Below are 26,037 nucleotides of genomic sequence, written 5' to 3'. Positions count from 1 at the left end.
CATGGCTAAGGGCTGCATCCAGGCACCTGTTGCTTCGTACCTAAAAACAGCCCTTAGCCGTGGAATAATGACCATATACCACACCTCTCGTGGCCTTATTGCTTAATTATATACTGTTTGTATATGGAATCTGCTAAATACTTATGCAGTAGAATGAGAAGCTTTAGTCTCATTATGCAAGATGATATAATGAGTTTGTTTAACATAAGTGTATTACTATGCTGTTGTTGGAGCCTGTTGACACAAATAGATCTTTATTGTGACACATGTTATGGTGATTTTATGACTGTCATACATGTGACCCCACTCTCCGAGGGTGTCTCTGGGGGAGTTGGAATACGCACAATTCCAATTCCCACATGCGTTTTAATACACACTTGTACATGTGTGAAATAGGACAAATATAAGCACCCTCCTAATTATTACTATTATTATTATTGTTGTTGTTATTATTATTACTGTTATCATTGCATGTGTGTCACTCACACCTCTGTGATACATGTCCAGTCCACATGGGGAGTAAACTCATCACATCTCCTGTGTCGCTCCTCAGCTGCTCCCTGGCACTTTGCCTTCTCTGTCAAGTTCTACCCTCCAGACCCCTCCCAGTTGACAGAGGACATCACCAGGTACTGTTGTACAGCAGGGCAGTGTGAAGAGGCCCCCATAGCATTCTCACATACTGTTTTATATACACATACACATACTGTACATACATATAAACTGGCAGCACGCAAAGTCTCTCATACTTATCAGTTCTCACATTGAACTATCTCTGTCAAACAACAAACGTTTGTACAGAAATACTTTTTAAGATTGTAATCATTTACAGGGCACATTTCACTGCAAAGGATTCAAAAACATACTCTATTTAGAGGTTTAGCTACATTTGGAGTTCCACTGGCTGTTATGGATTAACTCCTCAACATTTTTATTGGAGCTTGCCTTTGGTGAGACCTTATTTGAACTAGTCCCTTTCCCCCTGTCTTGCCCCCCCCCCCCCCCGTCTCTCTCTCTCTCTCTCTGTCTCTCTCGCTCTCTCTGTCTCTCTCTCCCTCTTTTATGACAGGTACTACCTGTGTCTTCAGCTGAGAGATGACATGTTGTCAGGCCGTCTGCCCTGCTCCTTCGTGACCCACGCCCTGCTGGGTTCCTACGCCGTGCAGGCTGAGCTGGGAGACTATGACACCGATGACCACGGTCCCGACTACGTCAGCGACTTCCGCTTCGCACCCAATCAGACGCGAGAGCTGGAGGAGAGGGTCATGGAGCTCCATCGTAACTACAGGTAGGAGTTATGGTAAGGGTCAAGAGTATCTTCTGACCACCAGAAAAATGATAGGGCCATGACTATGGTCACATGATCAGAATAAATGCTCTTGGCCCAGTTAGGTTTATTTCAGTTGCATGTTTGTAGTAAATCCATTTTGGTTACATCCAGCGGTGTAGTGGTGCCTGGAGAAATGGTTATACTCAGATCAAACGGCCCGTCTGGCAAAGGAAAGCACCCTGTTTCAAAATTCTATGTTTTCCTATAGTTTTTTCAGCTTTAAAATAATCTATTAATTAAATACAAAAATGTGATGTCCTTCGTCCACAACAATGCTCTTAAACAATATCAGGAAACCATTTTTGATGTTTGGGAATTTTTGTGGGGGAGGGTGTAGTTGCCCTTTAATTCAGTTGTGCACCTATCAAGAGACAGTTTGGCTAGCGGTGTTTCTGTAGGCCAACTGTACAACAATGTTGGCCTACAGAGTACATGCGATGGCAGAGTTTGAAAAACAAGTGCCCTTCCATTGATACAAATCATCACAATATCATTCTGCCAGGAGGCATTCTTTGCAGTCAGCATTTAATTGGGAAGGTTTTTTGGGAAAGCCTTTAGAAATATTCATTCAAACAGAGCATGTTGACTGAATTGCACATCGCAAAGATTTAACTAAGTGTAACAGGTAGAAAATAGCTGTTTTTGTAGGGTTTTTCTCACATCAACCTTGGGAGGTTGCGTAACAACCAGAGCTGTGTCTGTATTGCCCAACACATTTAACCTCACCACTGTACTTAGTATTAGTGTCATCTTTCCTAATAGTATAGGGTGAAACGTAAAAAAAGAACTCACTCAGATTATGTGGTTAATAGCATGGAGCATCCACCTGCAATACATCACAATACCTAAGACAGGTTAGGCCCCCTACCCCAAGGCAGTACTAAAGAAAAGACAGTTCTGCTTTAAAATAATGAAAATATATTGTCCGTTTTAGGCAGCAACACAACAGGCACAATTTCACAGTTCACAGAATAGCCTACTGTAACCTACCTCACCTGCACGTGTAGCCTAGCTTGAAGACAACCATTGAAAACATAGCAATACAACCTAGCAGTCTTACGCCATTTATGTCAGATATCAAAATAACAAACAAACAAACAAAACTAAAGAATGACACCTGTTACTGTGTTCATGGAGTCTGTATGAGGGCTGGCAGGGACTAAAATAATAGAAGTAGTCTGCAACATTGTCACGGTAATATTCTTGTCCTTTGAATGGCTAATTAGGCATAAATGTTCATTATTAACAAATCAAATCAAAGTTTGCGCTTAACACAACAGGTGTAGACTTTTACAGTGAAATGCTTACTTACAGGCTCTAACCAATAGTGCAAAAAATGTATTAGGTGAACAATAGGTAGGTAAAGAAATAAAACAACAGTAAAAATACAGGCTATATACAGTAACGAGGCTATAAAAGTAGCGAGGCTACATACAGACACCGGTTAGTCAGGCTGATTGAGGTAGTATGAACATGTAGATATGGTTAAAGTGACTATGCATATATGATGAACAGAGAGTAGCAGTAGCGTAAAAGAGGAGTTGGCGGGTGGTGGGTGGGACACAATGCAGAAAGCCCGGTTAGCCACTGTGCGGGAGCACTGGTTGGTCGGCCCAGTTGAGGTAGTATGTACATGAATGTAAAGTTAAAGTGACTATGCATATATGATAAACAGAGAGTAGTAGCAGCGTAAAAAGAGGGGTTGGGGAGGGGCACACAATGCAATAGTCCGGGGGTAGCCATTTGATTACCTGTTCAGGAGTCTTATGGCTTGGAGGTAAAAACTGTTGAGAAGCCTTTTTGTCCTAGACATGGCACTCCGGTACCGCTTGCCATGCGGTGGTAGAGAGAACAGTCTATGACTGGGGTGGCTGGGGTCTTTGACAATTTTTAGGGCCTTCTGACACCGCCTGCTGTAGAGGTCCTGGATGGCAGGCAGCTTAGCCCCAGTGATGTACTGGGCCATACGCACTACCCTCTGTAGTGCCTTGCGGTCAGAAGCCGAGCAGTTGCCGTACCAGGCTGTGATGCAACCAGTCAGGATGCTCTTGATGTTGCAGCTGTAGAACCTTTTGAGGATCTCAGGACCCATGCCAAATCTTTTTAGTTTCCTGTCACAACTGTCTTGGTGTGTTTGAACCAACAGTGTCCCTTCCTATACTTGCACTACTATGTAATGTCAAACAACTGAAAAGTCCACAACTTTAGATGTCCTCTACTTTCAAAACATAAATAGAAAGTTCAATTACTTTCACAGAAATCTTTTATAACAAAATCACTTCAACTCACAGCTGGTATTTACAATTCCTTGATGTCCATCACTCCAGTGGTAGCTAGCTACAGTAACATCACCATAGAGGCAAAATAATTACAATTTAGCATTAACACTGGAGTGATAGATGTGCAGATGATGATGTGCAAGTAGAGATACTGGGAGCAAAAAAAAACAAAAAACAATATGGGGATGAGGTAGTTGGGTGTGCTATTTACAGATTGGCTGTGTACAGGTACAGTGATTGATAAGCTGCTCTGACAGCTGATGCTTAAAGTTAGAGAGGGAGATATGTCTCCAGTTTAGTGATTTTTGCAATTTGTTCCAGTCATTGGCAGCAGAGAACTGGAAGGAAAGTCGGCCAAAGGAGGTGTTGGCTTTGGGGATGACCAGTGAAATATACCTGCTGGAGCGCGTGCTATGGGTGGGTGTTGCTATGGTGACCAGTGGGCTGAGATAAGGCGGGGCGTTACCTAGCAAAGACTTATAGATGACCTGGAGCCAGTGGGTTTGGCGACGAATATGTAGTGAGGGCCAGCCAACGAGAGCATACAGGTCGCAGTGGTGGGTAGTATATGGGGCTTTGGTGACAAAACGGATGGAACTGTGATAGCTAACATCCAATTTGCTGAGTAGAGTGTTGGAGGCTATTTTGTAAATGACATCGCCGAAGTCAAGGATCGGTAGGATAGTCAGTTTTACGAGGGTATGTTTGGCAGCACGAGTGAAGGAGGCTTTGTTGCGATATAGGAAGCTGATTCTAGATGTCATTTTGTATTGGAGATGCTTAATGTAAGTCTGGAAGGAGAATTTACAGTCTAACCAGACACCTAGGTATTTGTAGTTGTCCACATATTCTAAGTCAGAACCGTCCAGAGTAGTGATGCTAGTCGGGCGGGCGGGTGCGGGGCAGCAATCGGTTGAAGAGCATGCATTTCATTTTATTATCATTTAAAAGCAGTTGGAGGCCACGGAAGGAGAGTTGTATGGCAGTGAAGCTTGTTTGGAGGTTTGTTAAGTGTCCAAAGAAGGGCCAGATGTATACAGAATGGTGTCGTCTGCGAAAAGGTGGATCAGATAATCACCAGCAGCAAAAGCGACATCATTGATATATATAGAGAAAAGAGTCGGCCTGAGAATTGAACCCTGTGGCACCCTCATAGAGAATGCCAGAGGTCCGGACAACAGGCCCTCCGATTTGACACACTGAACTCTATCTGAAAAAGTGTTGGTGAACCAGGCAAGGCAGTCATTTGAGAAACCAAGGCTATTGAGTCTGCCGATAAGAATGCGGTGATTGACAGAGTTGAAAGCCTTGGCCAGGTCGATGAAGACGGCGGCACAGTACTGTCTTTTATTGATAGCGGTTATGATATCGTTTAGGACCTTGAGGGTGGCTGAGGTGCACCCATGATCAGCTTGGAAACCAGATTGCATAGCGGAAAAGGTTGGCTTTTCGAAGATTTTAGAAAGGCAGGGCAGGATGGCAATGGGTCTATAACAGTTTGGGTCTAGAGTGTCTCCCCCTTTGGAGAGGGGGATGACCGTGGTAGCTTTCCACTCTTTGGGGATCTCAGATGATACAAAAGAGAGGTTGAACAGGCTAGTAATAGGGGTTGCAACAATTTTGGCAGATAATTTTAGAAAGAGAGGGTCCAGATTGTCTAGCCCAGCTGATTTGTAGGGATCCAGATTTTGCAGCTCTTTCAGAACATCAGCTGTCTGGATTTGGGTGAAGGAGAAGGGGGGGGGGGGGCAAGTTTCTGCGGGGGGTGCAGAGCTATTGGCCGGGGTAAGGGTAGCCAGGTGGAAAGTATGGCCAGCCGTAAAAAAAAAAAAATGCTTATTGAAATTATCGATTATCGTGGATTTATCGGTGGTGACAGTGTTTCCTAGCCTCAGTGCAGTGGGCAGCTGGGAGGAGGTGCTCTTATTCTCCATGGACTTTACAGTGTCCCAAAACTTTTTGGAATTAGTGCTACAGGATGCACATTTCTGTTTGAAAAGCTAGCCTTACCATTCCTAACTGACTGTGTATTGGTTCCTGACTTCCCTGAACAGTTGCATATCGCAGGGGCAATACGCCACAGGATGTTTTTGTGCTGGTCAAGGGCAGTCAAGTCTGGGGTGAACCAAGGGCTATATCTGTTCTTAGTTCTACATTTTTTGAACGGGGCATGCTTATTTAAGATGGTGAGAAAAACACTTGTAAAGAGCAACCAGGCATCCTCTACTGACAGGATGAGGTCAATATCCTTCCAGGATACCCGGGCCAGGTCGATTAGAAAGGCCTGCTCGCTGAAATGTTTTAGGGACCGTTTGACAATGATGAAGCATGGTCGTTTGACCATGGACCCATTACGGACGTAAGCAATGAGGCAGTGATCGCTGAGATCCTGGGTGAAGACAGCAGAGGTGTATTTAAAGGGCAAGTTGGTCAGGATGATATCTATGAGGGTTCCCATGGTTATGGATTTAGGATTGTACCTGGTAGGTTCCTTGGTAATTTGTGTGAGATTGAGGGCATCTAACTTAGATTGTAGGACGGCCGGGGTGTTATGCATATCCCAGTTTAGGTCACGTAACAGTATGAACTCTGAAGATAGATGGGGGGCAATCAATTCACATATGGGCACAGCTGGGGGCTGAGGGTGTCTATAACAAGTGGGAACGGTGAGAGACTTATTTCTGGAAAGGTGGATTTTTAAAAGTAGAAGCTCGAATAGTTTGGGCACAGACCTGGATAGTATGACAGAACTCTGCAGGCTATCTCTGCAGTAGATTGCATCTCCGCCCCCTTTGACAGTTCTATATTGTCGGAAAATGTTGTAGTTGGGGATGGATTTTGGTGGCCTTCCAAAGCCAGGATTCAGACATGGATAGGTCATCAGGGTTGGTGGAGTGTGCTAAAGCAGTGAATAAAACACACTTAGGGATGAGGCTTCTGATGTTAATATGCATGAAACCAAGGCTTTTACGGTTACAGAAGTCAACAAATGAGAGTGCCTGGGGAATAGGTGTGGTGCTGGGGGCTACAGGGCCTGGGAACCTCTACATCACCAGAGGAACAGAGGAGGAGTAGGTTGAGGGTTCGGCTAAAGGCTATAAGAACTTTTCGTCTAGTGCATTGGGAACAGAGAATGAAAGGAGCAGATTTCTGTGCGTGATAGAATAGATTCAGGGCATAATGTACAGGCAAGGGTATGGTAGGATGTGAGTACAGTTACAGTGGAGGTAAACCTATTCATTGAGTGACAATGAGAGCGGTTGCGTCTCTGGAGGCACCAGTTAAGCCAGGTGAGGTCTCCGCATGTGTGGGGGGGTGGGACAAAAGAGCTATCTAAGGCATTTATGGCAGGGCTGGGGGCTCTACAGTGAAATAAAACAATAATAACTAACCTAAACAGCAGTAGACAAGGCATACTGTATTGACATTAGGGAGAGGCATGTGTAGCCAACGTTAATCCCGAAGGCGAAATGACAGTCATTCGATGGTATGGAACAATCCTTTTCCAGATCTAGCACGTCCTATTTCTGCAACGATTCTCCAACTTAAGTTACTTTCTGAATTCAGCTTCTCTCTACTCGTTATCATTCTCTCACTTTTTCCTCCTTTTGCAACACGCTTGCCTGTGCACTCCCTCACGCCACCTCTCCCCAGAGCCGGCCGTGACGTCTCCTGGCTCATAGTAGTCTTGTAAAGTCCCTGAACAGAACAGCAAAGCCATATTCCTAAATTCCGCCACACAAGACTCGGACCAAACCTTTTCAATACCTGGTTTGCATACCCATTGTTGCCTTAGTTAGCATTTACTGGTAGATATCATAAGTTGAAACGTCTTTCCTTTCGTCCATTACCAACTACCGATATCGTTCTTCTGTGAGCTACTCCATGTGCCTACCAGTTGAGAGCTGTGCACTCTTGCTGCCTGACAGATGGTATTCTGCTGAAACTACTAGGCTATGTGTGCGACTCGCGTGAATATATTTCATGTGCTTTGCATTTGTGTAGGTTACTTTGTGCATGATTTCTCTATTGTTCTACAGTACATCATTGATACAGCGTATACCTCCACTATACTACTTTGATGCGCATCAGTGGGGATTAAGAAGTGAGTATATGCAATGACCACTGAGTGGGTATAGAGCATATACCTGCATAATAGTCCCCACTACTCCACTGGTTTCATCTCCATCTCTCATTCATATGGAAACATGGAGCCTGTTGATACAGCTCTACTCAGACAGTGTCCAACAACACACCATACATATGTTGACAAATGCCACCACATTGCCCTGGCATCTGTCATGGCTGTCTACATGGAGGCCTTGCCAACACTATCAACACTTCCCCAGTCTCAGGGTCTCCTCCCTCCCTGTCCAGGCATGGCAACAGCGCTTGGCTCTTGGCCAAAGGTGGAAGAAGAGACATGGGAATGGATATATCAGGCCTACCACTCTAAAATATTAAATGTGTTCTCCTGTGTGAGTTGATGTATTTTTGTTTCAGGGGTATGACGCCAGCTGACGCAGAAATCAACTTCCTAGAAAATGCTAAGAAGCTATCCATGTATGGGGTGGATCTCCATCATGCCAAGGTATGCTGTTACATCAGCCTGATCACTAGATATTGACTTCGATTCCTGACTCTTGAAAAGGCCCTGAGAACGTTGATATACGCCTTTCTCGGGACTCACAAAAAAAAACAATTGCCCAGCACTGGGCGCAAATTCATGATGCTCAGAGCCAGAGCGAGCTGCCTAGAACACTGCTCCACCGCAGTTCACAATGTTCTAGCAAGCCGTGAGAATACTTGATGATACTTTGAGTTGTTTCTGTTTTAACCCTGTAACCACATGTAATTAACCCTGTAACCATGTGGAATTCATGTGTAAAACATAGATGTTAATCCATAATACTTTGAGTTTCAAATGGAAACTATGAGATTTTATTGGTTACATATGACATTTTGTGAGTCTGTTTCTATGTGACTGTGCAGGATGATTTATTTTACACTATACACCAACATATTGCTTTATTTCCGCTCCTTCCCTCTCTTCTTCCTCTCTTTTCATCATCCTCTACTCTGCCATGCTGGCTCTTGGCTGCTCCAGGATTCAGAAGGGATTGATATCATGCTGGGTGTGTGTGCCAACGGCCTCCTGATATACCGCGACCGCCTGAGGATCAACCGCTTCGCCTGGCCAAAGATTCTCAAGATATCCTACAAGAGGAGCAACTTCTACATCAAGATCCGGCCCGGAGAGGTAAGCTGAACCAAATGAGAGAATGGCTGCACTGTAGTTGAAGTTTTACCCCCTTGCAAAATAATGCTTTGAGACATTTATGCACTCCATTTCTGTTACAACTGGAAATATGACCAGCTAAAGACTGTGTGGAAGCTGATGTGTGACCAGAGATCTAACCACGTGGAATTAAATCAACTTCCTGGAAAATGTTATTTGGACCATTGCTCTGGAACACACTGGTCTTACCTACATGACAGCTAGCTAGCATTTCCGCCTTCAAAAGAGCAGTACACATAGTTGTAATGTGCGCTTGGATTTGTATGTATGCTACCGCGTATGATGTGTATGCTGTGATTTTAGATGTGCTTGTGTATGTATGCCAATGGGTACGCTGTATATGTTTTATTGATTCTATGGAACCCAGGACTCCCTGGAAAACAGTGGCAAGTATTACTGAGTGGACTATCCTGGCTAAATAAATGCAAATGAAAAATCGTATTCCCCCCACAATTTTGCTGCTCCACAGGCTTAGAATCTATAGCCTGTCTCTGTCTCCAAGTCCCTGTTCAGTTCTTGCAGCGCTGCAGCCTCAACCTCTGCAGCCTACTGAGCTGAGCCCCAGCCCAGTGTGACAGGCTGTCTGGCCAGGCCTTCTGAAGTGACAGAGCCCCATAGTGTGCCAGTGGAAGAGAGGGATAAAGGGAGCTTTTAACACGGCCAGTGCAGCTGCAGCAGCACTCAGAATATAGGGATGAAAAGTATAAATATAGAGCCATGAAATGCCACCCTCATGTTTGTCCCTGCTGTCTGAAAACTGCAGTTTCTTAGTCCTTTGCTCAGCTCAGTGCAGGAATCTGTCTGGTGGTCACAGGGCTGTAATTTCAGGGAGAGCAGATTACTGTACTCTTAAAAAAAAGGGTACCAAAGGGGTTATTCAACTGTCCCCATAAGATAACCCTTTTTGGTTTCAGGTAGAACCCTTTTTGGTTCCAAGTAGAACCATTTTGGGTTCCATGTAATGTAGAACCCTCTTTAGAAAGGTTTCTACATGAAACCCAAAAGGGTTCTATCTGGAACCAAAAAGGATTATTCAAAGGGTTCTCCTATGGGGACAGCCAACGAACCCTTTAAGGTTCTAGATAGCACCTTTTTTTCTAAGAGTGTTGTGTGCATACTTGGGAGTGTTAACCGTCCGGGGGTTTACAGCAGTGAACAGTTTCACACGGTGTCTTTTTGCTTAGAGCTCATTGCATCTCCTGAGTGACAAGCGGGCCAATTCAGCAAATGTAGTTGAACAGCATATAACTTAAAATTGTGACAGTTTGGAATATGAAATAAAGTGATGATGTATTTCAAGGTTGTTGTTAAGAATGTATCATGTCATTCAAAACTGCTGTCACTCCCTCATACTCTAATCTATGTAACCACAGTAAACACCTGCCCCTCCCTCCCTCCTTCCCTCCCTTTCTGTCTCCCTCTCTGAAACCAGTACGAGCAGTTTGAGAGCACTATTGGCTTCAAGCTTCCAAACCACCGGGCGGCTAAGAGACTGTGGAAGGTCTGCATCGAGCACCACACCTTCTTCAGGTATCTTTTCCCTTCAAGGAGTAGGACTCGCTTAAGTTACACCTAGCAAGCCATTTCTCCTCAAGTCCTCTTCATCTTAGGCAGCCAAATATAGCTACCATCTCACCACTCACATCCCTCCTGTCCACATCTCTCTGTAGCTTCTTCCCAGCAGCCTACAGCACCTGCTGTATCCCGCTACAGGGGAAGCTCAGGAGTGATTAGAGCACAGTGCCTATAGTCTCCCTATAGGCACCACCCACAGCAGCATTTTATTCCATAGTAGCCAGCACTACACTGAGGCTTAGGGTGTTTCCCTCTCTGTTTCCTCCTCATGTTACTTTTTATCTCTGGTGTTTCTCTGCCCCTGTTAGCTCAGGCTTTGAGGAATTCACTGTAAGGGGAATAGGGAACCACATACAGTAGAATAGTGCAATGTTTTCAACACTGCTCCAGTGCAAAGAACACTGTTCTCAGCATTTTACAAAGTAATTTACTACATCCAGTAACTAATCTCATACTAACATCTGGTATTTCTCTCAATTGTATTGCTGTAAAGCAAGGATGGTGAATTTCTCTTTCCCCAGTATTTTAAGTTAACTCTTGTTGTTTTTATACTGTTGCAACCAAAATGCCAGGTAATCTTCAGGTTAAAGTCTCCAGAATTAGGGCTGATGAATTCCTCTCTGTCTGTGGACTATAACACCTCCAGGTTAGTGTCTCCAGAGCCTCCTCCTAAGGGCTTCTTGGTGATGGGCTCTAAGTTTCGATATAGTGGGCGAACCCAGGCCCAGACACGGCAGGCCAGCGCTCTCATAGACCGGCCTGCGCCACACTTTGAACGCTCCACCAGCAAGAGGTACCTGCTGTCCCGCAGTCTGGACGGAGGTAGGTACCATAGTGGTGTTCCTCAAGGGCTACTCACACAACGGACAATTGTTAAAAGTGAAAATATTGAATGATATTGATACTGTTAGGGTTGTTAGTGGCTATGGGATATTTTTTCATACCTGAAGACCGTGTCTTGAGATGTACTGCGGATGCGGCCGTATACTTACTATATGTATATCTAATGCAGGACTGTTCCCTCGTAATAAAACAGTCCCATTGTGCCTTGGTCTAACTAGCAGAGTTCTCCCGGCCAGTGTCGGCCATGTGTGAAAACCAGGATGGTCTGTCCCAGCACAGTGGCAGTGAACACCCCCACCTCCACAGCCCCTCTGGGGATGAACAGGAGACAGAACTGGAACCACCCAGTTTGGAGCAGGACCAAGAGGAGGATCAGGATGAGGAACAGGATCTAGAGGAATACAACGACCAAGAGGAGGGTGAGGATGGTGTCCCCACCCCCAGCAAGAAGAAGGAGATCAAGGTACTGTTAGGGTTAGGGTTATCACGTTACTGTTAGGGTAAGGGTTATCAAGTTACTGTTAGGGTTATCACGTTACTGTTAGGGTTAGGGTTATCATGTTACTGTTAGGGTTAGGGTTATCACGTTACTGTTAGGGTTATCACGGGTTAGGGTTATCAAGTTACTGTTAGGGTTATCGCGTTACTGTTAGGGTTAGGGTTATCACGTTAGGGTTAGGGCTATCATGTTACTGTTAGGGTTATCACGTTACTGTTAGGGTAATCACATTACTGTTAGGGTTAGGGTTACAACGTTACTGTTAGGGTTATCACGTTACTGTTGGGGTTAGGGTTATCACATTACTGTTAGGGTTAGGGTTATCACGTTACTGTTAGGGTTAGGGTTATCAAGCTATTGTTAGGGCTAGGGTTATCACGTTACTGTTAGGGTTATCACGTTACTGTTAGGGTAAGGGTTATCAAGTTACTGTTAGGGTTATCACGTTACTGTTAGGGTTAGGGTTGTTACTGTTAGGGTTAGGGTTATCACGTTACTGTTAGGGTAAGGGTTATCAAGTTACTGTTAGGGTTATCACGTTACTGTTAGGCTTAGGGTTATCACGTTACTGTTAGGGTTAGGGTTATCACGTTACTGTTAAGGTTAGGGTTATCACGTTACTGTTAGGGTTAGGGTTATCACGTTACTGTTAGGGTTATCACTACTGTTAGGGCAAGGGTTATCACGTTACTGTTAGGGTTAGGGTTATCACGTTACTGTTACTGTTAGGGTTATCACGTTACTGTTAGGGTTATCACGTTACTGTTAGGGTTAGGGTTGTTACTGTTAGGGTTAGGGTTATCACGTTACTGTTAGGGTAAGGGTTATCAAGTTACTGTTAGGGTTATCACGTTACTGTTAGGGTTAGGGTTATCACGTTACTGTTAGGGTTAGGGTTATCACGTTACTGTTAAGGTTAGGGTTATCACGTTACTGTTAGGGTTAGGGTTATCACGTTACTGTTAGGGTTATCACTACTGTTAGGGCAAGGGTTATCACGTTACTGTTAGGGTTAGGGTTATCACGTTACTGTTAGGGTTATCACGTTACTGTTACTGTTAGGGTTATCACGTTACTGTTAGGGTTATCACGTTACTGTTAGGGTTAGGGTTGTTACTGTTAGGGTTAGGGTTATCACGTTACTGTTAGGGTTAGGGTTGTTACTGTTAGGGTTAGGGTTATCACGTTACTGTTAGGGTAAGGGTTATCAAGTTACTGTTAGGGTTATCACGTTACTGTTAGGGTTAGGGTTATCACGTTAGGGTTAGGGTTATCACGTTACTGTTAGGGTTAGGGTTATCACGTTACTGTTAGGGTTATCACTACTGTTAGGGCAAGGGTTATCACGTTACTGTTAGGGTTAGGGTTATCACGTTACTGTTACTGTTAGGGTTATCACGTTACTGTTAGGGTTATCACGTTACTGTTAGGGTTAGGGTTGTTACTGTTAGGGTTAGGGTTATCACGTTACTGTTAGGGTAAGGGTTATCAAGTTACTGTTAGGGTTATCACGTTACTGTTAGGGTTAGGGTTATCACGTTACTGTTAGGGTTAGGGTTATCACGTTACTGTTAAGGTTAGGGTTATCACGTTACTGTTAAGGTTAGGGTTATCACGTTACTGTTAGGGTTATCACTACTGTTAGGGCAAGGGTTATCACGTTACTGTTAGGGTTAGGGTTATCACGTTACTGTTAGGGTTATCACGTTACTGTTAGGGTTATCACGTTACTGTTAGGGTTAGGGTTATCACGTTACTGTTAGGGTTAGGGTTATCACGTTACTGTTAGGGTTAGGGTTATCACGTTACTGTTAGGGCAAGGGTTATCACGTTACTGTTAGGGTTAGGGTTATCACGTTACTGTTAGGGTTATCACGTTACTGTTAGGGTTATTACTTTACTGTTAGGGTTATCCCGTTACTGTTAGGGTTAGGGTTATCACGTCACTGTTAGGGTTATCACGTTACTGTTAGGGTTATCACTACTGTTAGGGCTAGGGTTATCACGTTACTGTTAGGGTTAGGGTTATCACGTTACTGTTACTGTTAGGGTTATCACGTTACTGTTAGGGTTATCACGTTACTGTTAGGGTTAGGGTCATCACGTTACTGTTAGGGTTATCACTACTGTTAGGGCTAGGGTTATCATGTTACTGTTAGGGTTAGGGTTATCACGTTACTGTTAGGGTTATCACGTTACTGTTAGGGTTATCACGTTACTGTTAGGGTTATCACGTTACTGTTAGGGTTAGGGTTATCATGTTACTGTTAGGGTTATCACGTTACTGTTAGGGTTAGGGTTATCACGTTAGGGTTAGGGTTATCACGTTACCGTTAATGTTAGGGTTATCACGTTACTGTTAGGGTTAGGGTTATCACGTTACTGTTAGGGTTATCACTACTGTTAGGGCAAGGGTTATCACGTTACTGTTAGGGTTAGGGTTATCACGTTACTGTTAGGGTTATCACGTTACTGTTACTGTTAGGGTTATCACGTTACTGTTAGGGTTATCACGTTACTGTTAGGGTTAGGGTTGTTACTGTTAGGGTTAGGGTTATCACGTTACTGTTAGGGTTAGGGTTGTTACTGTTAGGGTTAGGGTTATCACGTTACTGTTAGGGTAAGGGTTATCAAGTTACTGTTAGGGTTATCACGTTACTGTTAGGGTTAGGGTTATCACGTTAGGGTTAGGGTTATCACGTTACTGTTAGGGTTAGGGTTATCACATTACTGTTAGGGTTATCACTACTGTTAGGGCAAGGGTTATCACGTTACTGTTAGGGTTAGGGTTATCACGTTACTGTTACTGTTAGGGTTATCACGTTACTGTTAGGGTTATCACGTTACTGTTAGGGTTAGGGTTGTTACTGTTAGGGTTAGGGTTATCACGTTACTGTTAGGGTAAGGGTTATCAAGTTACTGTTAGGGTTATCACGTTACTGTTAGGGTTAGGGTTATCACGTTACTGTTAGGGTTAGGGTTATCACGTTACTGTTAAGGTTAGGGTTATCACGTTACTGTTAAGGTTAGGGTTATCACGTTACTGTTAGGGTTATCACTACTGTTAGGGCAAGGGTTATCACGTTACTGTTAGGGTTAGGGTTATCACGTTACTGTTAGGGTTATCACGTTACTGTTAGGGTTATCACGTTACTGTTAGGGTTAGGGTTATCACGTTACTGTTAGGGTTAGGGTTATCACGTTACTGTTAGGGTTAGGGTTATCACGTTACTGTTAGGGCAAGGGTTATCACGTTACTGTTAGGGTTAGGGTTATCACGTTACTGTTAGGGTTATCACGTTACTGTTAGGGTTATTACTTTACAGTTAGGGTTATCCCGTTACTGTTAGGGTTAGGGTTATCACGTCACTGTTAGGGTTATCACGTTACTGTTAGGGTTATCACTACTGTTAGGGCTAGGGTTATCACGTTACTGTTAGGGTTAGGGTTATCACGTTACTGTTACTGTTAGGGTTATCACGTTACTGTTAGGGTTATCACGTTACTGTTAGGGTTAGGGTCATCACGTTACTGTTAGGGTTATCACTACTGTTAGGGCTAGGGTTATCATGTTACTGTTAGGGTTAGGGTTATCACGTTACTGTTAGGGTTATCACGTTACTGTTAGGGTTATCACGTTACTGTTAGGGTTAGGGTTATCATGTTACTGTTAGGGTTATCACGTTACTGTTAGGGTTAGGGTTATCACGTTAGGGTTAGGGTTATCACGTTACTGTTAAGGTTAGGGTTATCACGTTACTGTTAGGGTTAGGGTTATCACGTTACTGTTAGGGTTATCACTACTGTTAGGGCAAGGGTTATCACGTTACTGTTAGGGTTAGGGTTATCACGTTACTGTTACTGTTAGGGTTATCACGTTACTGTTAGGGTTATCACGTTACTGTTAGGGTTAGGGTTGTTACTGTTAGGGTTAGGGTTATCACGTTACTGTTAGGGTAAGGGTTATCAAGTTACTGTTAGGGTTATCACGTTACTGTTAGGGTTAGGGTTATCACGTTACTGTTAGGGTTAGGGTTATCACGTTACTGTTAAGGTTAGGGTTATCACGTTACTGCTAGGGTTAGGGTTGTCACGTTACTGTTAGGGTTATCACTACTGTTAGGGCAAGGGTTATCACGTTACTGTTAGGGTTATCACGTTACTGTTAGGGTTATCACGTTACTGTTAGGGTTAGGGTTATCACGTTACTGTTAGGGCAAGGGTTATCACGTTACTGTTAGGGTTAGGGTTATCACGTTACTGTTAGGGTTATCACGTTACTGTTACTGTTAGGGTTATCACGTTACTGTTAGGGTTATTACTTTACTGTTAGGGTTATCCCGTTACTGTTAGGGTTAGGGTTATCACGTCACTGTTAGGGTTATCACGTTGCTGTTAGGGTTATCACTACTGTTAGGGCTAGGGTTATCACGTTACTGTTAGGGTTAGGGTTATCACGTTACTGTTACTGTTAGGGTTATCACGTTACTGTTAGGGTTATCACGTTACTGTTAGGGTTAGGGTCATCACGTTACTGTTAGGGTTATCACTACTGTTAGGGCTAGGGTTATCACGTTACTGTTAGGGTTAGGGTTATCACGTTACTGTTAGGGTTATCACGTTACTGTTAGGGTTATCACGTTACTGTTAGGGTTATCACGTTACTGTTAGGGTAAGGGTTATCAAGTTACTGTTAGGGTTATCACGTTACTGTTAGGGTTAGGGTTATCATGTTACTGTTAGGGTTATCATGTTACTGTTAGGGTTATCGAGTTACTGTTCGGGTTTTCAAGTTAGGGTTAGGGTTATCACATTACTGTTAGGGTTATCACGTTACTGTTAGGGTTAGGGTTATCACGTTACGGTTAGCAAGTTACTGTTAGGGTTATCACGTTACTGTTAGGGTTAGGCTTGTCACGTCACGGTTAGGGTTAGCAAGTTACTGTTAGGGTTATCACGTTACTGTTAGGGTTAGGGTTATCACGTTACTGTTAAGGTTAGGGTTATCACGTTACTGTTAGGGTTAGGGTTATCACGTTACTGTTAGGGTTATCACTACTGTTAGGGCAAGGGTTATCACGTTACTGTTAGGGTTAGGGTTATCACGTTACTGTTAGGGTTAGGGTTATCACGTTACTGTTACTGTTAGGGTTATCACGTTACTGTTAGGGTTAGGGTTATCACGTTACTGTTAGGGCAAGGGTTATCACGTTACTGTTAGGGTTAGGGTTATCACGTTACTGTTAGGGTTATCACGTTACTGTTACTGTTAGGGTTATCACGTTACTGTTAGGGTTATTACTTTACTGTTAGGGTTATCCCGTTACTGTTAGGGTTAGGGTTATCACGTCACTGTTAGGGTTATCACTACTGTTAGTTCTAGGGTTATCACGTTACTGTTAGGGTTAGGGTTATCACGTTACTGTTACTGTTAGGGTTATCACGTTACTGTTAGGGTTATCACGTTACTGTTAGGGTTAGGGTCATCACGTTACTGTTAGGGTTATCACTACTGTTAGGGCTAGGGTTATCACGTTACTGTTAGGGTTAGGGTTATCACGTTACTGTTAGGGTTGTCACGTTACTGTTAGGGTTATCACGTTACTGTTAGGGTTATCACGTTACTGTTAGGGTTATCACGTTACTGTTAGGGTTATCAAGTTACTGTTAGGGTTATCACGTTACTGTTAGGGTTAGGGTTATCATGTTACTGTTAGGGTTATCATGTTACTGTTAGGGTTATCATGTTACTGTTAGGGTTATCGAGTTACTGTTCGGGTTTTCAAGTTAGGGTTAGGGTTATCACATTACTGTTAGGGTTATCACGTTACTGTTAGGGTTAGGGTTATCACGTTACGGTTAGGGTTAGCAAGTTACTGTTAGGGTTATCACGTTACTGTTAGGGTTAAGCTTGTCACGTTACGGTTAGGGTTAGCAAGTTACTGTTAGGGTTATCACGTTACGGTTAGGGTTAGCAAGTTACTGTTAGGGTTATAAAGTTACTGTTAGGGTTAGGGTTGTCACGTTACTGTTAGGGTTAAGGTCATCACGTTACTGTTAGGGTTATCACGTTAGGGTTAGGGTTAGGGCAGCATTTCCCAAACTCGGTCCTCGGGGCACCAAGGGGAGCAAGTTTTGGTTTTTGCCCGAACACTACACAGCTGATCTAAATGATCGAAGCTTGCTGATTAGTTGATTATTTGAATCAGCTGTGTAGTGCTAGGTCCAAAAAAAAATCATGCACCCCTTGGGGTCCTGAGGACTGAGTTTGGGAAACCCTGGGTTATGGCAAGGTACTGTTAGGCAGATGGGAGGAAGGCTTGAGAGGGTAGCTACATGACTTAAGATACTATGGTGGTCATATCTGGTTCAGAGGGTAAATGGCCCAACCTAGCCTGGTTGATTGATCTGTATGTGCTTTAGCCAAGTCCTATAACATTCCCTAGGCTACATGACATAGGAGTTGGATAAAACACAAACAGATTTGTGGACCCAGGCTCAGCCTACTTATTTCTCAGAATCAAAAACATTCACATTTGATGGTAAGTGCCTCTCTAGGATGGAAATAGGCTATAAGTAAGGATACGATGCAGTATAAGTAGGATGATACCTATGGAAGCTTAGAGAGACACGCAGCTTGTGTGGATATGATGTTTGTGTCAGGGTGGAGGTGTCTGTCTCAGTGCAGATAGTCAGATGGCAGTGACTGCAGGGGTGCTGCTGGTGCTAGAGTGTACCGCTAGAACTTCGGGTACCACTAAGACATTCCCTGCTGGGGTTTAAAGCTAAAGATTTTAAGCAAAATTAACTCTGCTCCCTCTATGCATCTCAGAGACTAACCAGTATAGCTCACTATCACCACTAACTGCTGTATCGAACCTTCACTTATCTCTCATGCCAAGCCAACCTAACTTCTCCTGCTGCTGTTCTTTCTTGCTCTCTCTCCCTGTCATTCACTAATATGCTCTCTCTCTCTTTAACCCTCGCTGGCAAAAGGAGGATGCTGGGTCCCCACTTGACAATATACAGGAGGTATTTGGTGTCTGGTGGCCTGTCTGTCTCTCTGTCAGTCTGTCTGTCTGTCAGTCTGGGAGATGGCTCTATGCCTACCAGTCTTTTTGTGTTCAGTAATCCCACATATTAGTGATAAACTAGCAGTATGCCTAATTGACATACAGTGAGTAATCTTCTGCACCATCATATATTTGTTTGCACCCATAGTATTACATTGAAGCTGCAAAGCATTCATTTGATGCTGTTCATTGGAGAGCCAGTATTTTAAGGGCTGTCAAATTAACACATTAATAACGGGTTAAGGCATGACATGCTTATCGGCGGTAAACTCACTCACTTTTGTACATCGCCTTGGTCCGTACAATTGACCTTATTTTAGCGCCCAAAAAACGTAATACTTCCAGATCAACTGTAATGTCAATACCATTGTAAAGCATAATTTCTCCCCTTTCTAACAGAATCAATTACATGACCTCCACGCTGCCTGTTTCTGCATGATTCAAGAAGGCAATGAGCTCCGTCGGGTCTTTTTAAAAATGGCGGGTTGGGAAGCGAAACTAATGCGTGGTAGTGAGAAGGAGAGAGATGTGTGTGGCAAAACTGCTTTTTTCACTTGATCTATCCAACTTATCACCTTATCGCCTCTAAAATGTAAATAAAACACTATAAAGACTTTATATAATGTGTCAATACATACCTATTTGAAGGTTTGTGTCGAATTTGAATCGTTTTTTTAGAGCGGTGCTAAAGTGGTCTTCAGAAGTAAACAGCGGCTTTGAGAGTCATGATGCTTGCAGTGATGATGCAAACAATGACTAGGTATCCCCCCTTACCCCCGTCACTGTCCATTTCTTGTTTTTAAACGATGAGAGAAGTGCTACACCTGGTGGAGAGAGATTGTAAGACAGAAATAGTTGCTTTATGCGTGCTGTACGTTACGGCATGACACGTCACGATGTAACGGAGGGTCAGTTTTTTCAACTTTCTCCAGTACTGTAGAACCATTACCATGTCGATCAATGCTTGAATAGAAACGTAGTTCACACCCCAGATTTTGAAGTCAACACAGTCGCTACAGTCCCATTAGTTTTCTTTGAGCCTCGTTTGAATGTCGCGGTTGCGCACATTTGTACGGAATGGTGTGAGTTTACGTTACATCAAATCAAATTTTATTAGTCACATGCGCCGAATACAATAGGTGTACCCCTTACAGTGAAATGCTTACTTACGAGACCCTAACCGACAGTGCAGTTAAAAAAAATATCGATAAGAATAAGAGATAAAAGTAACAAGTAATTAAAGAGGAGCAGTAAAAAATAACAATATTTACAGGGGTGTGCCGGTACAGAGTCAATGTGCAGGGGCACCGGTTAGTTGAGGTAGTATGTACATGTAGGTAGAGTTAATTAAAGTGACTATGCATAGATGACAACAGAGAGTGGCAGTGGTGTGGAGAGAGTTGGGGGGGGGGGGGGCAATGTGAATAGTCTGGGTAGCCATTTGACTAGATTTTCAGGAGTCTTATGGCTTGGGGGTAAAAGCTGTTTAGAAGCCTCTTGGACCTAGTCTTGGCACTCTGGTACCACTTGCTGTGTGGTAGCAGAGAGAACAGTCTATGACTAGGGTGGCTGGAGTCGTTGACCATTGTTAGGGCCTTCCTCTGACAATGCCTGGTATTGAGGTCCTGGATGGCAAGAAGCTTGGCCCTAGTGATGTACTGGGCCGTTCGCACCACCCTCTGTAGTGCCTTGTGGTCGGAGACCGAGCAGTTGGCATACCAGGCAGTGATGCAACCAGTCAGGATGGTGCAGATGTATAACCTTTTGAGGATCTGAGGACCCATGCCAAATCTTTTCAGTCTCCTGAGGGGGAATAGGTTTTGTCGTGCCTGCTTCACGACTGTCATGGTGTGCTTGGACCACGTTAGTTTATTGGTGATGAGGACACCAAGGAACTTGAAGCTGTCAACCTGCTTCACTGGGGCTCTGTCGATGAGAAATGGGGGTGTGCTCGGTCCTCTTTTTCCTGTAGTCCACAATCATCTCCTTTGTCTTGGTCATGTTGAGGGAGAGGTTGTTGTCCTGGCACCACACGGCCAGGTCTCTGACCTCCTCCCTATAGGCTGTCTCGTTGTTGTTGCTAACAAATTGAATGATGGTGTTGGAGTCGTGCCTGACCGTGCAGTCATGAGTGAACAAGGAGTACAGGAGGGGGCTGAGCACGCACCCCTGAGGGGCCCCTGTGTTGAGGATCAGCGTGGCAGATGTGTTGTTACCGACGCTTACCACCTGGGGGCGGCCCGTCAGGAAGTCCAGGATCCAGTTGCAAAGGGAGGTGTTTAGTTCCAGGGTCCTTAGCTTATTGATGGATGAGCTTTGAGGACACTATGGTGTTGAACGCTGAGCTGTAGTCAATGAATAGCAGGGATTTCGTTTAAGCTTCCAGGTTAGAGTCCCGCTCCTTGAAAGCGGCAGCTCTAGCCTTTAGCTCAGTGAGGATGCTGCCTGTAATCCATGGTTTCTGGTTGGGGTATGTACGTACAGTTACTGTGGGGATGATGTCATCGATGCACTTATTGATGAAGCCAATGACAGATGTGGTGTACTCCTCAATGCCATTGGAGGAATCCCGGAACATATTCCAGTCACTGCTAGCAAAACAGTCCTGTAGCTTAGCATCGGCTTCATCTGACCACTTTTTTATCAATCTAGTCACTGGTGCTTCCTGCTTTAATATTTGCTCGTAAGTGGGAATCAGGAGGATAGAATTATGGTCAGATTTGCCAAATGGAGGGCAAGGGAGTGCTTTGTATGCATCTCTGTGTGTGGAGTATTGGTGGTCCAGAGTTATTTTCTATCTGGTTGCACATATAACATGTTTATACAAATTAGGTAAAACTGATTTAAGTTTCCCTGCATTCAAGTCCCCGGCTACTAAGAGCGCCGTCTCTGGGTGAGCCTTTTCTTGTTTGCTTATGGTGGAATACAGCTCATTCAATGCTATCGTAGTGCCAGCCTCTGACTGTGGTGGTGTGTAAACAATTACAAAGAATACAGATGAAAACTCTCTCGGTAGGTAATGTGGTCTGCAGCTCCTCATGAGAAACTCTACCTCAGGCGAGCAATAGCTCGAGACTTCCTTAGATATCGTGCACCAGCTGTTTACAAAAATACATTGACCGCCGCCCCTTGTCTTACCAGACGCCGCTGTTCTATCCTGCTGGCACATCGTATAACCAGCCAGCTGTATGTTGATATTGTCGTCGTTCAGCCACGACTGAAGCATAAGCTGTTACAATTTTTTATGTCCCGTTGATAGTTTAATCTTCCCAATAACTCGTCCTTTTTATTGTCCAAAGATTGCATGTTCGCGAGCAGAATTGAGGGGAGTGGGGGTTTATTCGATCGCCTCCTACTCTTAAGAAGGCAGCCCGCCCTCCGGCCTCTCTTTCTCCGCCTCATCTTCACGCAGATCACTGGGGTCAGTGCCTGTTCCCGAGGGAGCCGTATATCCTCCGCTTCAGGCTCGTCAGAGTCGTGAAAGAAGAAAAAGGATTCTGCTAGTCCGTGGTGAGTAATCGCAGTCCTGATGTCTAGAGGTTCTTTTCGGTCATAAGAGACGGTAGCGGCAACAATATGTATAAAAGTAGTAAAAAAAGAAGTTACAAACAACGCAGGTAAATGAACAAAAAAAAACACAATCGGTTGGGGGCACGTAAAATGTCTGCCTTCTGCTCCGGTGCCGTTTTACACGTGTGTATGAATGTGTAAAGTTATCTGAATAGTACAGATGGTTACAGTGTTTTCATAACATCGTTGGACAAGTGTAAAAGCTCTTTGTTTTTTGCATCCATAGAGCCAGTTATTTTTTTTCCCTATAGTCACACTCATTTAGAATGCCTGAAGCTTTAACAAATAAAATGTTAATTGTCACTTGTGCCGAATAGAACAGGTGCGGACTTTACCGTGACATGCTTACTTACGAGCCCTTTCCCAACAATGCAGAGTTAAAAAGTATGAACAATTTGCAAAACACAATAAAATAACAATAACATATACAATGAGGACCGGTACTAGGGTTTGAGTGGCGGGAACCCGGTTACCGAGATTTAACGCCCCAAATCACTCATTTTTCTCTGGATAAATAACTGTGAGAAACCGGTAAATTATAATAAATCATGTATATGAAGAGCATGGCGAGAAATGGAACTGTTAAATTATATGTGATGTCTATTTCTGGCTTCTCTACGGCTTGCATGATGAATCATCAATGCTCAGTGTGGGGACAGACAGGCTATCTCAGTATGGGGCACAGTTCACAATGCATGTCGACCTGTCATCTTATCATGGTAACTTCTTTTCTTGTGACAGGTAGGCTTACATTTGCTGCAACATAGCCTATGCTACAGTAATATAAAGACTGAATGCGTCTAAATTACCCATATTCATCTCGGAGGTCATCTGATTATTTTCTTGTAAAGATTTCTTTTTTATTGCAGTAGTGGAGTTTTAAAACAGCCTATCACTCAAGTATCGTTGCTTTAAATCTCTCGCAGTCGTTCTCTCTCTCCATCAACTCCATTCAAATTGCATCCAAAATAGATAATCATGTTCTAGATTGATATATAGTCCTATATATAGATGTCCTAGGCTACCTCTTTCAGGTAATACATGCAAGGCAGTATTAGCTTTATATTTAGCTAACTAATGATTTGTTATGCATAATAAGCTTCTATTTTATAGCCACTGTCTCTTGCGCAATACGCACACACCTGTGCTCCGCTGGCTTCTCTCCTTAAAAAACGCTCCTTAGCTCTTAGACTAGAATAGCTTGCTGAACATACAGTGGGGGAAAAAAGTATTTAGTCAGCCACCAATTGTGCAAGTTCTCCCACTTAAAAAGATGAGAGAGGCCTGTAATTTTCATCATAGGTACACGTCAACAATGACAGACAAAATGAGAAAAAAAATCCAGAAAATCACATTGTAGGATTTTTTATGAATTTATTTGCAAATTATGGTGGAAAATAAGTATTTGGTAATAACAAAAGTTTATCTCAATACTTTGTTATATACCCTTTGTTGGCAATGACACAGGTCAAACGTTTTCTGTAAGTCTTCACAAGGTTTTCACACACTGTTGCTGGTATTTTGGCCCATTCCTCCATGCAGATCTCCTCTAGAGCAGTGATGTTTTGGGGCTGTCGCTGGGCAACATGGACTTTCAACTCCCTCCAAAGATTTTCTATGGGGTTGAGATCTGGAGACTGGCTAGGCCACTCCAGGACCTTGAAATGCTTCTTACAAAGCCACTCGGTGTGTTTGGGATCATTGTCATGCTGAAAGACCCAGCCACGTTTCATCTTCAATGCCCTTGCTGATGGAAGGAGGTTTTCACTCAAAATCTCACGATACATGGCCCCATTCATTCTTTCCTTTACACGGATCAGTCGTCCTGGTCCCTTTGCAGAAAAACAGCCCCAAAGCATGATGTTTCCACCCCCTGGTGTTCTTTGGATGCAACTCAGCATTCTTTGTCCTCCAAACACGACGAGTTGAGTTTTTACCAAAAAGTTATATTTTGGTTTCATCTGACCATATGACATTCTCCCAATCCTCTTCTGGATCATCCAAATGCTCTCTAGCAAACTTCAGACGGGCCTGGACATGTACTGGCTTAAGCAGGGGGACACATCTGGCACTGCAGGATTTGAGTCCCTGGCGACTTAGTGTGTTACTGATGGTAGGCTTTGTTACTTTGGTCCCAGCTTTCTGCAGGTCATTCACTAGGTCCCCCCGTGTGGTTCTGGGATTTTTGCTCACCGTTCTTGTGATCATTTTGACCCCACGGGGTGAGATCTTGCGTGGAGCCCCAGATCGAGGGAGATTATCAGTGGTCTTGTATGTCTTCCATTTCCTAATAATTGCTCCCACAGTTGATTTCTTCAAACCAAGCTGCTTACCTACTGCAGATTCAGTCTTCCCAGCCTGGTGCAGGTCTACAATTTTGTTTCTGGTGTCCTTTGACAGCTCTTTGGTCTTGGCCATAGTGGAGTTTGGAGTGTGACTGTTTGAGGTTGTGGACAGGTGTCTTTTATACTGATAACAAGTTCAAACAGGTGCCATTAATACAGGTAACGAGTGGAGGACAGAGGAGCCTCTTAAAGAAGAAGTTACAGGTCTGTGAGAGCCAGAAATCTTGCTTGTTTGTAGGTGACCAAATACTTATTTTCCACCATAATTTGCAAATAAATTCATTAAAAATCCTACAATGTGATTTTCTGGATTTTTTTCCCTCATTTTGTCTGTCATTGTTGACGTGTACCTATGATGAAAATTACAGGCCTCTCTCATCTTTTTAAGTGGGAGATCTTGCACAATTGGTGGCTGACTAAATACTTTTTTCCCCCACTGTACATGTAGGTGGTACATGTAGGTGGACTAGGCAATCAGGATAAATAATGAACAGAGTAGCAGCAGCTTATGTGAAGAGTGTGTGTGTGTGGCGTCAATATGCATGTGTGTGTGAGTGTATGTAGTCGTATGTCGTCTGTGTGTGTACAGTGAATTCGGAAAGTATTCAGACCCCTTCATTTTTTCCCACAGTTTATTACATTACAGCATTATTCTCAAATGGATGAAAAAGCTTTTTTCCTCATGAATTTACACACAATACTCCATAATGACAAAGCAGAAACATGTTTTTAGAAATGTTTGCAAATGTAATAAAAATGTAAAACTGAGTCCTTTAGGTGCCTTTTGGCAAACTCCAAGCGGGTTGTCATGTGCCTTTTACTGAGGAGTGGCTTCCGTCTGGCCACTCTACCATAAAAGCCTGATTGGTGGAGTGCTGCAGAGATGGTTGTCCTTCTTCGAGGTTCTCCTATCTCCACAGAGGAACTCTGGAGCTCTGTCAGAGTGACAATCAGGTTCTTGGTCACCTCCCTGACCAAGGCCCTTCTCCCCTGATTGCTCAGTTTGGCCGGGCGGCCAGCTCTAACTCTTGGTGGTTCCAAACGTTTCCATTTAAAAATGATGGAGGCCACTGTGTTCATGGGGACCTTCAATGCTGCAGAAATGTTTTGGTACCCTTCCCCAGATCTGTGCCTCGATACAATCCTGTCTCGGAGCTCTACGGGCAATTCCTTCCACCTCATGGCTTGGTTTTTGCTCTGACATGCACTGTCAACTTTGGGACC

General features: G+C 43.7%; 1 protein-coding gene across 10 annotated transcripts in view; it reads left to right on the top strand.

Moving 5' to 3' along the window:
* The window catches only part of LOC106565726 (band 4.1-like protein 1), a 203,585-nt gene that overhangs the window by 146,472 nt on the left and 31,076 nt on the right, over nucleotides 1-26,037 (top strand). For 8 of the 10 annotated variants that reach the window (XM_045691843.2, XM_082959378.1, XM_045691841.2 and 5 more), the window contains 8 exons: nucleotides 554-629; nucleotides 1,070-1,288; nucleotides 8,113-8,200; nucleotides 8,717-8,869; nucleotides 10,341-10,438; nucleotides 11,130-11,305; nucleotides 11,545-11,789; nucleotides 18,822-18,857. In XM_045691843.2, coding sequence (XP_045547799.1) covers nucleotides 554-629; nucleotides 1,070-1,288; nucleotides 8,113-8,200; nucleotides 8,717-8,869; nucleotides 10,341-10,438; nucleotides 11,130-11,305; nucleotides 11,545-11,789; nucleotides 18,822-18,857 — 1,091 coding nt within the window. The remainder of the gene's footprint in view (nucleotides 1-553; nucleotides 630-1,069; nucleotides 1,289-8,112; nucleotides 8,201-8,716; nucleotides 8,870-10,340; nucleotides 10,439-11,129; nucleotides 11,306-11,544; nucleotides 11,790-18,821; nucleotides 18,858-26,037) is intronic. The other 2 variants (XM_082959380.1, XM_082959382.1) reach the window with 2 other exon arrangements.

This window comes from Salmo salar, chromosome 12, assembly GCF_965601325.2.
Source record: "Salmo salar chromosome 12, fSalSal1, whole genome shotgun sequence".
Classification (NCBI taxonomy): domain Eukaryota; kingdom Metazoa; phylum Chordata; class Actinopteri; order Salmoniformes; family Salmonidae; genus Salmo; species Salmo salar.
This window is presented reverse-complemented; position numbering and strand designations above follow the sequence as displayed.